This window comes from Cinclus cinclus, chromosome 3 (assembly GCF_963662255.1).
Source record: "Cinclus cinclus chromosome 3, bCinCin1.1, whole genome shotgun sequence".
Classification (NCBI taxonomy): Eukaryota; Metazoa; Chordata; class Aves; order Passeriformes; family Cinclidae; genus Cinclus; species Cinclus cinclus.
In genome coordinates this window covers 427226-439703 of record NC_085048.1, presented here as the reverse complement: position 1 = coordinate 439703, position 12478 = coordinate 427226, and the positions used below count along the sequence as shown (strand labels likewise).

Sequence of the window (12478 nt, the reverse complement as noted above, 5' to 3'; positions counted from 1 at the left end):
CTAACGCAGGAAGTTCAGTGCTGCTGTGGTTTGGGAGGGTCAGGGTTGGCCAGGAGCTGCTTTGTGAGCGCTCTGAGGGGTCAGCAGTGAGGGGCTGCAGGAGCTGGGGGGGTCCCGGCCCCAGAACTCCCATCTGGGGCCAGCACATGTTTCTAGGAAGGCGACCTTGAGGGCTCTGCTGAACCCACAACTTGGGGCTCCCCCTTGGAGCCCCGCCAGCGCTGGGTGCGTCACCCCGGGGGCTGCACCGGGAGCGGGGAGCAGCCCTGCCCCGTCCCCAAACCCCGTCCCCAAACCCCGTCCCCATCCCCCCCAGGATGTGCCGTGGCCGTGACCTCACGGGCTGCTCTCACAGTCCCCGTGTTTTCCAGGAACCACGTCACGGCTGAGGGACGTTCCTGTCCCCGCTGCTCCGCTGGCGTGGAATGCAAATCAGCCCAGCCAGCTGCTGCCAAGCGGTTAAAAAACCACCAAAATGAAAAATTCAACTGTTCGGGCACTTTCTCGAAGAATATCAGTGCAGGCAGCGTGTCTCAAAGAGCAGTGTTGGTGACAAAAATCATTTCCTCTTGGTTGGATGTGACAGGAGTGGGCACTGCCAGCCTGGGCGTGCCTGGGGGTCACGGTGTCCCCTGGTCCAGGGAGAGAGCACACCTGGAATGATGGGACAGAGGGACAAGGGGCAGGGCTGGATGGGATACTGGGAATTAGGAATTGTTCCCTGGCAGGGTGGGCAGGCCCTGGAATTCCACAGGGTGGAACTCCCAGAGCAGCTGTGGCTGCCCCTGCATCCCTGGCAGTGCCCAAGGCCAGGTTGGACATTGGGTCTGGAGCAGCCTGGGACAATGGGAGGTGTCCCTGCCATGGCAGGGCTGGCACTGGGTGGGCTCTGAGTTCCCTTCCCATTCAAACCAATCTGGGATTCAATGATTGCAAAGCCCGTCCTGGCCAAGGTGGGGACATGTGAGCTGGACTGAGCTTGTCACACGCTCTAAAATTTGTCTCCTGTCAGTTTAGGCAGATGTGTTTTGGGGCACAGCACTGAGATCTGACTGCAGGAACTGAGCTCTCACCTCTCCACCTGCAACGTGCTCAGGCCTTGGCAGGGGCTGCCCAGGGAGCTTTGCATCCCTGGAGGTGTGCAAGGAATTCCTGGATGTGGCACTGAGTGCTCTGGGCTGGGGACAAGCTGGGGATTGGACCTGATGATCTTGGAGCTCTTTTATAGCCCAAGTGATTCTGGGATTCTAAACAACAAACGCTCTGTGACTTTTCCCTTCCTCACACCTGCCACCATCCCTGGTCTCCAGGGGTAACAGGAGCACGTGCTGAGGTCCCAGGACACATGATGAGACCTGGGGGATGAGCTTAAAAACAAGAAAATATTCAAACCAGGAAACATTGCCACCCGCTCTCTGGCTCCCTGCTGGGGGAACCAGCTCTGGTTCTGGCCCATTTCTGATGCAGGAGCTTGGGCTGGGTTTATTCCTCTTTTCCATCTTCATGGGCTGCTCTCCCTCCCCTGAGTGGCTGCTGAGGCTCAGTCTGGGAGGAGGAGGAATAGGAGGAGGAGGAGAGACCTGGTTCCTCCAAACCAGAGCCATGGCACAGGTGACATCTGCCGCTGTCCCCATCTGTGTCCCACGGGCTGCACTGGGAACATCCAGGCGTGGGCACCTTTTGCCACAAATAGATGCAAATTCAGACACTCCTGCCTTTTTCTGCGCGTTTTTGGGCGGGTGTTCAAGGTTTGGTTTGGGTTTGGGTGCAGGCAAGGGAAGCTGCTGGTGTGGCACGTGCACATTGGGGTGACCTTTCCTTGGAAAAGCGCTGCTCCCCTCCTGCAGCCCTGTCCCCTCCGAGGAGGTGGCACAGGGACACGTGACTTGGGGCTCTCAGTCCCCAATTAATGCACTTTCCAAATGAGGATTTTCCACATGGCTGGGTTTTCATGTTAACGCAAACATCAGCGCGGGGCTGGCAGGGGGAGAGCGACGAGCTGGAGCTGCGGCCATCCCGAGCAGCGTCCTGGTCCTAGGAGCTCCTGTGGGACCAGCACGGGGTGCTGGCAGTGTCACCTTGTGTAAGGTGCTGGCAGTGTCACTGTGTGTAAGGTGATGGCAGTGTCACCATTGTGTAAGGTGCTGTCAGTGTCACCGCTGCACAGGGTGCAGGTGCTGTCACCATTCCATGGGTGCTGATGATGTCACTGCTGTGCAGGATGGCAGGGGTGTCACCGCTGTGAGGGGGGCTGGCAGTGTCACCATCTCCCAGTGGCATGTCTGTGCTGGGTGCTGTGGTGTCACTGTGCCAAGCTCCTGGCAGTGTCACCGTTCCCAGCTCCTGGCAATGTCACCAAGCCCAGCTCCTGGCAGTGTCATCTCCCAGGCTGTGTTGCCCCGGTGACAGTCCCTCATCACCAGGAGCTGGCCATGACCTAGCTCAGGAGAAGGCTCCAAACCAAAGGCACAAACCCGGGAGTGGCTCCAGGTGCTGGCAGCTCCAGGCTCTCGGTCCTGAGTGACTGAGCTGGTGGCTTTGAATGTGCCTGAAATGTGGCTGCAGTGACAGGGACAGCACAGCCAGCCTGGGGGAGCTGGGAATGTTCATCCTGGAGAGAAGAAGGATCCAGGGAGAGCTCCGAGTCTGTCTGTGCCATCCCATTGGCCCAGCTCTCTCTGTGTCTGTCTGTCTGCACCATCCCACTGGCCCAGCTCTCTCTGTGTCTGTCTGTCTGTCTGTCTGTGCCATCCCACTGGTCCAGCTCTCTCTGTGTCTGTCTGTCTGTCTGCACCATCCCACTGGTCCAGCTCTCTCTGTGTCTGTCTGTCTGTCTGCACCATCCCACTGGCCCAGCTCTCTCTGTGTCTGTCTGTCTGTCTGTCTGTCTGTGCCATCCCACTGGTCCAGCTCTCTCTGTGTCTGTCTGTCTGTCTGCACCATCCCACTGGTCCAGCTCTCTCTGTGTCTGTCTGTCTGTCTGCACCATCCCACTGGCCCAGCTCTCTCTGTGTCTGTCTGTCTGTCTGTCTGTCTGTGCCATCCCACTGGCCCAGCTCTCTCTGTGTCTGTCTGTCTGTCTGTCTGTCTGTGCCATCCCACTGGTCCAGCTCTCTCTGTGTCTGTCTGTCTGTCTGCACCATCCCACTGGCCCAGCTCTCTCTGTGTCTGTCTGTCTGTCTGTCTGTGCCATCCCACTGGCCCAGCTCTCTCTGTGTCTGTCTGTCTGTCTGCACCATCCCACTGGCCCAGCTCTCTCTGTGTCTGTCTGTCTGTCTGTCTGTCTGCACCATCCCACTGGCCCAGCTCTCTCTGTGTCTGTCTGTCTGTCTGTCTGTGCCATCCCACTGGCCCAGCTCTCTCTGTGTCTGTCTGTCTGTCTGTCTGTGCCATCCCACTGGCCCAGCTCTCTCTGTGTCTGTCTGTCTGTCTGTCTGTCTGTCTGTGCCATCCCACTGGCCCAGCTCTCTCTGTGTCTGTCTGTCTGTCTGTCTGTCTGTCTGTGCCATCCCACTGGCCCAGCTCTCTCTGTGTCTGTCTGTCTGTCTGTCTGTCTGTGCCATCCCACTGGCCCAGCTCTCTCTGTGTCTGTCTGTCTGTCTGTCTGTCTGTCTGTGCCATCCCACTGGCCCAGCTCTCTCTGTGTCTGTCTGTCTGTCTGTCTGTCTGTCTGTGCCATCCCACTGGCCCAGCTCTCTCTGTGTCTCCACAGGCTCAGGCCTCGGGCTCAGCCCAGCCCTCGCCCACCCATGGCCGCCCCCCGGCCGTGCCCACGCGCTCTTCCTCGGCCGGCTCCACGCCCACCCATGGCACCCAGGACACCCTGCCCGGGCTCGGGGGAGACGTGCACGAGGCCTTCACACAAGGTGAGCGCTGGGACCACCGGGGCGGGGAGAGGGCATGGACGGGGGATACCGGGAATTAGGAATTGTTCCCTGGCACAGGGTGGAATTCCCAGAGCAGCTGTGGCTGCCCCTGCATCCCTGGCAGTGCCCAAGGCCAGGTTGGACATTGGGGTTGGAGCAGCCTGGGACAGTGGGAGGTGTCCCTGAAGGTTTTAGAACCGGATGCTCTTTACTGTGCTTCCCACCCGAACCATTCCCTGCTCCCAGTACAACGCACACATAACTCACCGTGCCAAGGCAATCATTACAAACCACTCTCCTCTGCCCTGGACCGTATTTGGAGGCACATTTTGAATCTCTTGGACTTAAGAAGATGATCTTCCCTGAAGGGAAGTTATGCCCACAAATAATTCAAGAATAAAACCTTGCAGACCTGTCATATTTACAAACCTGCTGCTTGAACTGCAAGAAAAATCACAAGGGCTTTCAAAGCTCTTTTCTCCATCTTGGTCCAGAGCTTTTCACCTTTAGTGCTCCAGGAGAATCCAGGGAGCAAAACAGCAGTAGGGCCTGGTCTTGGCAGTCCCTGGCAGACTTGGAGGTTCTTTTTGGACATCACCTCTTCCAAGCTGGACATCCACCTGTCCTTGATGTTTTTCTCTGTGCAAGTGGAAGGACAGAAAATCTTCCTATCCCTAAGGCACGGCTGAGGACTCAGCAAGGATGATGGCTCCAAGGACATCTTGGAGCTCTTTTCCAACTTCAGTATTTCTGTCATCATCCCTGTGGACCTCGTGGTGCTCCCTGGAGATCCCATTGGGAATCTCGTGCCGTGGCCAGTCCCAGGCAGTGAACAAGAGCCCCCAGCTGATGCAGAGGAGGTTTGTTCCTTCAAAAACTGGCAGGGCACCTCAGGTGGAGTCATGGGGCTGCAGATGGTTTCTTATTCCAGGGAGGGAAGACTGTGAATAGAAGCACCAAATCCCTTTGTCAGGTGGACAGGTTCCTTCTTCAGACAAACCAAACACGGAAAGAAACCTCTCAGAACCAAACCAGACAGGTTTCAGGTATTTATCAGTGCTCAGTGGATGTATCCTTCTGGAATGACCTTTTCCCTTGCCCAAAGGAGCTGCTACCAGAAGGAGGTGAGGGAAGAGGCTGGGAAATGGCAGCGGAGGAGCAGGAGTGCAAGTGAACACCTAACTGGTGCCAGTGAGCACTTTTAGCTGGTATTTGGTGCTGCAGCAGGACTGGGAGCCCTCAGCCTCAGCGCTGGGAACGCTGTGGGACTGCCCCTGTGAGCCCTGCAGCTCCTCTGGGAGCAGGGGATGTCTTCTGCCCATCCCATGGGTAGGAGCAAGCTCCTCATGGCTGCACAGTGCCAGAGCTGAGAGCAGAGCAGGCATTTCCAGGGAGGCAGGATGCCAAATTCCAGAGGCGAGCGCTCCATCTGTTGCTGTGGGTGGTCCAGTCGCCTCCTCTTCATCACTGCGAGTTCGGGGGTGCAGCCCAGAGCTCTGTGCTGATTTCCCTGGCAGCTGCCTCTCCTTCCCCCCATGCAGGATCCCTTTCTTCACCCAGGCTCAGCACCCTGAGCCCAGCCAGGTCCCGGGAGGACCCACAGGATCCATTTCATCGCTCTCCCCTTCCCTTTGTTCGTGAGGAGCACCAAGAGAAGGAATGGTCTTCCTGTGCTTGGAGCACCTGATTATGGCAGCACGTGAAGGTGCTGGATCTTTCTTCATTTCCCAGCCTTCCCTGATCATCCTGGTTTGCTCTGTGTCCATCTGCCTTTTCCTGGGAAGATGCGGAAGCCATGGCAAGGCAGAGCCCTCCCATGCTGTCACTGCAGCGTCTTCTCAAGCTCCTGCTCGAGCTGCTGGAATCAATCAAGGGCTCATTGTGCCTCTCCCTAATGAGTGCCCCTTCGTCAGGACCTGCTGGGATGGTCCACGGTGAAAACTTGTGCTTTTCCCGGGGTTTTAACACAGGACAGCATCTCAAATACGGGTTGCAAGGAACCAGGCGTTGCAGCAAAGCATTCAGGGCTGGGTGGAGGACTTGTCCTGGCAGCTGGGGACCAAAACAAGCCCAGAGACACCCCTCAGGATCAGGACACTGGTCCTACTTTAGCAAAAACATCTCGGCTATTCATGCTAGTGTCTGCATATCCACCAGTTCCTTAAAAATGGGATGGTCCCACCCCACTGTGGTGAGCTGGGGGAGGACAGGGACACCAAGGGCTCGTTTTGCCTCTCAGGGCATGAGTCCTCCACGAGCTGCCCCAGTAGTGGGGCAAATTCTGGAGCAGAAAAGCTTTGAAGAACTGAATCACAGAGATCTTGGTCTTAGAGTCCTGAGATTAGAAAAGTTTCCTCCTCAGATGATCTCTTATCTTCCATTCAGTAGGGGATTACCAAGATTGGCACTCGGATGGTGACCAAGTACAACAGGCTCAGAATAAAACACCCTGACGGTTTCTGGGTGAAACACTCAGGCACAGAGGCCACCACGTAATTAGAAAAGCAATTCTGCTGTTGATCATCTTGAAAGAGAATATTCCCTCAGGAATCCTCGGGTCCACCACTGCTAACAGCAAGGGGAATGTTCCTCCCATGATAACCACGGTGGGGCTGATTCAACCACCAGAAAAACTCCTGCAAGAAAAAAATCGTGGTGACCAGACTCTGAAATCATTTTCCTGGAATGATCCTTCCGGAAAGGCAATCTGCACAATTAGTGCTATTTCATATTAATCACACAAAATCAGGCAAAGCCGAGGCCAGTGGAGAACACAGGAAAGAGAATAAAATGTCGATTTTTTTCACTTAATAAAATAATTGAGTGTCCCAGGCAGGAGATGTCTGGGTGGGCTTGGTAACATTATCCAGCTGTTTCACAGCGGGGACACTGCCCCAGGTTGCTCCAAGCCCCATCCAACCCGGCCTTGAACCCTTCCAGGGATGGGGCACATCCATGATCCAAGAGGATCGTGGTCCTCAGGAGGCCACAAGCATCGTCCTTCCCACAGCCCTGTGGGATGATCCCTGTGCCAGCTGTGTTCCCTGGCTCTTCTGGGATGGGGCCACTGGTGGTGCTGCCCAGCGTGCAGGCAGCAGTGTCCAGGTAGGTGGGTGTCCCCAGGGACAGCACAGAGCCGTGCCCCAGCTGCAGGGCACCCTGAGGAAGAGGATTGCTTCCTTCCTCCAGCCGTGCAGGAGGCTGAGAATTCCAGCAGCCCTGATCCCATCCAACCTCAGCAAGGCTGAGAGGGGCTCTGCCCGTGGGGGGAGCAGGCAGGGGGGCTGGCACTGCCCCGGTGCTGCCCTGTCACAGGGGGGACACGGGGACACTGGCAGTGACCCCGTTCCTGATTCCCGTGTGTCTGCCCCGCCCCAGGTACGAGGAGGAACCTCCGCAATGACCTGCTGGTGGCAGCTGATTCCATCACCAACACCATGTCCTCGCTGGTGAAGGAGCTTCACTCAGGTGAGAGCCGGGTCAGGGCAAGGGAGAAGGAGAACTTGGAAGCCACAGGTTGAGGATTTGTCCATAAATTTATTTTTTGTTAGAACTGAAGCGTAAGGTGAGGTAATATGTCCACGTTCTCAATGAAAATTCATTTTTATAGCCAGCATCACTGGCCTGGGCAATGCTGGGGGATGATCTTAATGGCACAGGCACAAGCCAGAGCAGGTTTTTGGAGTGAGAGTCCCCAGACTCCTGCTTAGCCCTGCAGTACCTGTGCAGCAGGTGAGACCCTCTGCTGTGACTCTCCATCAGATGATGCAATCACGTATCAATAACTGTACAGGAGGCCAGTTTCATCCCTTGTTGTTAAACAGTGATGAGGAAAACAGATAATTACTCCCTCTGTGCCTCTTCCCTGTGCCAGGGGAGCTGAACACCCTGCTGGGGCTGGAGCAGGTCCTGCATCACCCAGGGAAGTGTCCATGGCCCTTGAGCCTTGTCAGCAACAGGGCTGGGGCCATTCAGTGCTCCAGCTGCCTGCTTCCAGGAGGGATTTCTTCATGGAAAGGGTTGTCAGGCATTGAAAGGGGCTCTCCAGGGGGAAGTTCCCATCCCTAGGGGTGTCCAAGGAAAGACTGAACTCGGTGCTCTGGGCTGGTGACAAAGAGAGCACCAGTCCCAGGTTGGACTCTTTGCCCTTTTGCAAGGTGAAGGATCCTGTGATTCTGTTCCTGTGTTCCTGATCCTGTGTTCTGTGTTCCTGATCCTGTGTTCTGTGTTCCTGTGTTCTGTGTTCCTGATCCTGTGTTCTGTGTTCCTGTGTTCTGTGTTCCTGATCCTGTGTTCTGTGTTCTGTGCTCCTGTGTTCTGTGTTCCTGATCCTGCATTCTGTGTTTCTGTGTTCCTGATCCTGTTTTCTGTTCTGCCCTCCCTGTTAATGAGGAAGGGACGTGTCCTGTGTCTGTTCCTGGTCCCTGCTCCCTGCTGGACCTGGCAGCTGTGGCACAAAATTCCCCATAAATGTCTGTCCCTCAGTGATGGGACTCTGCCCTAGGGGAGCCTCCCAGGGATGAACAGGGTGGGTGTTTTACAGCCCAGCAGTAAATCCCCCACTCCCAGCCCCTGTCCTGGCAGCAGAGGAGCTGGGAGTTAATAAAGTTGTCCATGGATGACACGGCACCAGCGGGGCCGTGGCAGGGCTGCCAGCTCCCCCATAAATCACCTCAGCTCTGCCCCCGAGGCTCAGACACGGAGAGCAAACCTCTGCCCAGAGTCTGCACTCATTCATTTTTGCTTTCCAGAGCAGAGCAAGTATTGTAGAATCATGGAATTGTGGAATAACCTGAGTCAGACCCACAGGGATCAGGCAGTCCAGCTCCTGTCCCTGCCCAGGACACCCCAACAATCCCAGCCTGTGCCTGAGGGTATTGTCCAAACCTTTCCCTGATCTGCATCCCAAAATCCCCTGACACAGCTCCAGGGTCTGTCCCTGGCCAGGGACCAGGCTCCCTGATGGAACTCGGGGATCTGCAGAGCTGTGAGCATCACCAGGGAGTGAGAGTGGAATGAACATGGGAGTTGCTGACAGCCTCCTGCTCGAGGAGATGCAGAGACCAAGGAAAGCTCCCTTGGTTTCAGTGCCTGAAATGGTGTCATTTGTGTAAATTAGGAAAAGCATGAGTTATCCTCAGCTGATGGGAGCCAGCAGGATTTCACACATCGTGTCCCAAAGGGAGCTGTGGGAACAGACACCTCCTGCAGCCACGGGAGGGGTGTGGGACCCACCCTGGAGGGTGGGAGTCTGGCTCCCCCCTGCCCTGGCCCAGCCTGCAGAGCACATTCCCTGGGAAGGGAAAGAGGGAGCAGCACCACCCCATCCTCCCAGGGCTTCCTGGGGTGCTCCGATGGCCCCATCCACCTTCTCCTGCTGTGAGGTCAGGGAGGGTTGGCTGGGGATCAGGGAAAGGCTATTCCCCCTCCCAGAGGGTGCTGGGCACTGCCCCAGAGCTCCAGGGGAGTTTGGATAACACTCCCAGGGATGCCCAGGGTGGGACTGTTGGGGTATCCGTGCAGGGGACAGGGTGATCCTGGTGGGTCCTTCCAACCCAGGGTATTCCATGATTTCGTGATGGAGTTGTCGAGTCACAGAATTACAGAATCACAAAATCACTGAGGTTGGAAAAGATCTCCGGGACCACCGAGTCCAACTGTTCCCCCAGCAGTGCCAGGGCCACCACTGCCCCTGTCCCAAGTGCCACATCCACACAACACTCTCATGTCGCAGTGCTGCTGGGGGAACACTGATCCCATTTTTATTCCATCTGAGCTCTAGAGGATGGGCTTCAGGAGGGTGCTGGTCTGCAGGGAACCAAGGCAATGCTGGCTGCTCCAGAGCCAGTGCTGAGCTCCAGGTCACAATTCTGGTTATTCCAAAGGCATCTGGTTTTGTCCCTGATCCCCTCAGCTCTCCCTTCAAGGACCCAGCTGAGCTGTGTGACCTCCATGTGCCACTGTCCTGCTCTTACAGCCACACAGGCCGTGTCTGCGAGGTCCCCTGTGACCAGACCCACCCCAAACACCTCTGGTTCTCCAGCTGTGCCTTTCCCTGGGGGCTTCTCCCTGTCTTTGCTCTCACACCTCGTGCAGGAGGCAGGGCAGGAGTGACACCCCCTCAGGATAACCATCAGCTGTTTGCACAGGTCTCACTGAAGTGTTGGGATGAGATAAGAGCCACCACCTGCAGGAGAATGTGACCTTCTGCTCCCACTGTGCTGTGTAAATACCCTGCCATAAACTCACCTGGCTTATCCTGGCTTAAACAGAGCAAACCCACAGCTCCCACCAGAGAACAGGTGAAATCCAGGAAGAGTCTCTTCATGGGAAGGGGCTGCCCAGAGAGGTGATGGAATCCCAGCCCCTGGGGGGGAAAAGCTGTGTGGAGGTGGCACTTGGGGACATGGGGCAGTGGTGGAACTGGGGGAACTGGACTCCATGGTCTCTGAGGGATTTTCCAACGCACACAATTCCATGATTGCCTCTCTTCTCTCATCCACCTGTCTCATGTCTGCTTTTTCTCTGTTTTTTTTTGTTTGTTTTTTTTTCTGAAGCAGAGGAAGTAGACGAAGAAGAAACAGAGAAGCTGCAGAATGGGAAGGACCGAGGTGAGAGGACAAACCTGTCTGAGGGCTCTGCAGCATTTTCTGACTCACTCCTCTGTGGCTTCACTGGCTCCCTTTGGAGCCCCACCACAGCCTCTGGGTGCAGGTGGATGGCTCTGGGTGCAGGTGGATGGCTGGATCAGGTGGCTCCAGGTGCAGGTGAATGACTTTGGATGCAGGTGGATGGCTCTGGATCAGGTGGATGACTGGATCAGGTGGCTCCAGGTGCAGGTGAATGACTTTGGATGCAGGTGGATGGCTCTGGATCAGGTGGATGACTGGATCAGGTGGCTCCAGGTGCAGGTGAATGACTTTGGATGCAGGTGGATGGCTCTGGATCAGGTGGATGACTGGATCAGGTGGCTCTGGATTAGGTGGATCTGATGGAGCAGCCCCCTCACTGGTGCTGTGGCTGTGCCCTGGCACACATCACCTGCCAGCCCCAGTCACTGTCCCCAACACCTGCCACAGGCTGATGTCACAGTCCTGCCCTGTGCTTGGCTTCCAAGGATATTTTTCTTCCAGCAATGGTCACACAGAGAAATGTGTGAGAGGAGGAGGAGCTTCTCCAGGTGCTGAGAGAAATCCAGCTCAGAGGGGAGGATCAGACAGAACCCAGAGTGGGGCAGTCACCAGGGAAGTCCCTGAGCTGTGGGACTGTCACCTGCTCAGCCCCTGCCCACGGTGACCTTGGCTGGACAAGTGTCCCCATGCCAGTGGGGGTCCCACACAGGCAGTACCATCAGTGTCACAAGAGGTCCCTTTCCTCCCTGTGTCCCTGGTCTCCTCCCAGGTTTTCCCTCTGTGCTGACAAACCATGGCCCATTCCACTGGAGTTATCTCAGGGCTCCTTATGACCTCAGGATTTTCAGGCACCAGAGCAGGGCAGCGTGAGTGAGGGAATGCCAGGATCTCCTCCTCACCTCACCTTCCAGGAGCCAGGAAGCTCCTCCCAGACCCTGCCAGGGACAGGACCTCTCTCAGGGCTCCCTTGGCTTCTGCTGTCGATGTTTCAAACCCAAACACGAGGAGCAGCCTTGGCCGGGTGTGAATCAGCCCCGGCATTTGTCTCGCTGGAGCCAAACCCAACTCCAGCATCAACAAACCAGGACTTCTGAGCCTGGGTTTGTTACACACACATTTCCTGCTGGCTCAGCTGCTGCAGCGTTTGTCCCAGAAGAGCTCATTTGCCTGAGTTTTCCCAACCACTGACTTCTGCACAACATCCAGGTGTTTGGAACTGCCTCGTTCCTTTGCCCACCAGTGTTTGGAGGTGGTGGAAAGGAGCGCGGGAAGTTTGATTTTGGCAGGAGCAGGAGTTTTCAGAGCAGAATTGCCTCGGCTCCAAGTCACAGGACCCTCTTTGCCCGGAACATTCCTCATCACTGGAATATTTGAGATGCTTACCAGATGACCTGCATGGCTTTTTCCAAATATGCATTGTGTCTCTCATGGGAAGCAGGGGAAGGGGGACTCTGAGGCTGGAATATGATGTATGGGAGCAGGGATGGAGCACAAACTCTGCCCGTTACTCATCACAGCAAGCAGCACGAAGCTGGGAAGGGACAGCCCAGACGTGTCCAAGAGCAGAACTGGGTCCAAGAACCTCTGTGTGGAATGTAAATATCATCCCTGCCAGGGAAAAAGTGGTTTCTTACAGTCCCAGAGTGGGTGAGGTAAACGTCTGGCAGGGAAATCGAGGAATGATCAATATGGACGTGCAGCCCTGCGGTGTGGGCTGGGGGAGCTGCTCCAGACCCTGGGTGTGGGGGCTCTGGGGTGTGGGGACATCAGGGATGGGTGACACCAAAGAGCAGGGTGCCTGCAGGGAGTGTGGCTGGGATGCTCCAGGTGTGCAGTCCTGACCCCGTGTCCACAGCGAGCTCCCCCTGCCCCAGGTTCATCTCTGGGAGCAGCCCTGGCCCAGCAGTGTTCTCCCACCTGGGATGAACAAGAGCAAAAAGCAGCTCAGGTGTTCCCCGGCTCCTGCACCCACACAGACAT

The 12478-nt window shown here is 56.3% G+C and overlaps 1 protein-coding gene across 8 annotated transcripts in view; it reads left to right on the top strand.

Annotated features, from left to right (window-relative positions):
- DTNB (dystrobrevin beta) overlaps window positions 1-10792 on the top strand; it is a 105805-nt gene extending 95013 nt beyond the window's left edge. For 5 of the 8 annotated variants that reach the window (XM_062488349.1, XM_062488348.1, XM_062488346.1 and 2 more), the window contains 3 exons: window positions 3713-3866; window positions 7245-7334; window positions 10424-10792. In XM_062488349.1, the coding sequence (XP_062344333.1) occupies window positions 3713-3866; window positions 7245-7334; window positions 10424-10641 (462 nt within the window). In that variant the 3' untranslated portion in view covers window positions 10642-10792. The remainder of the gene's footprint in view (window positions 1-3712; window positions 3867-7244; window positions 7335-10423) is intronic. The other 3 variants (XM_062488352.1, XM_062488351.1, XM_062488350.1) reach the window with 1 other exon arrangement.
- The last annotated feature ends 1686 nt before the right edge of the window (window positions 10793-12478 follow it).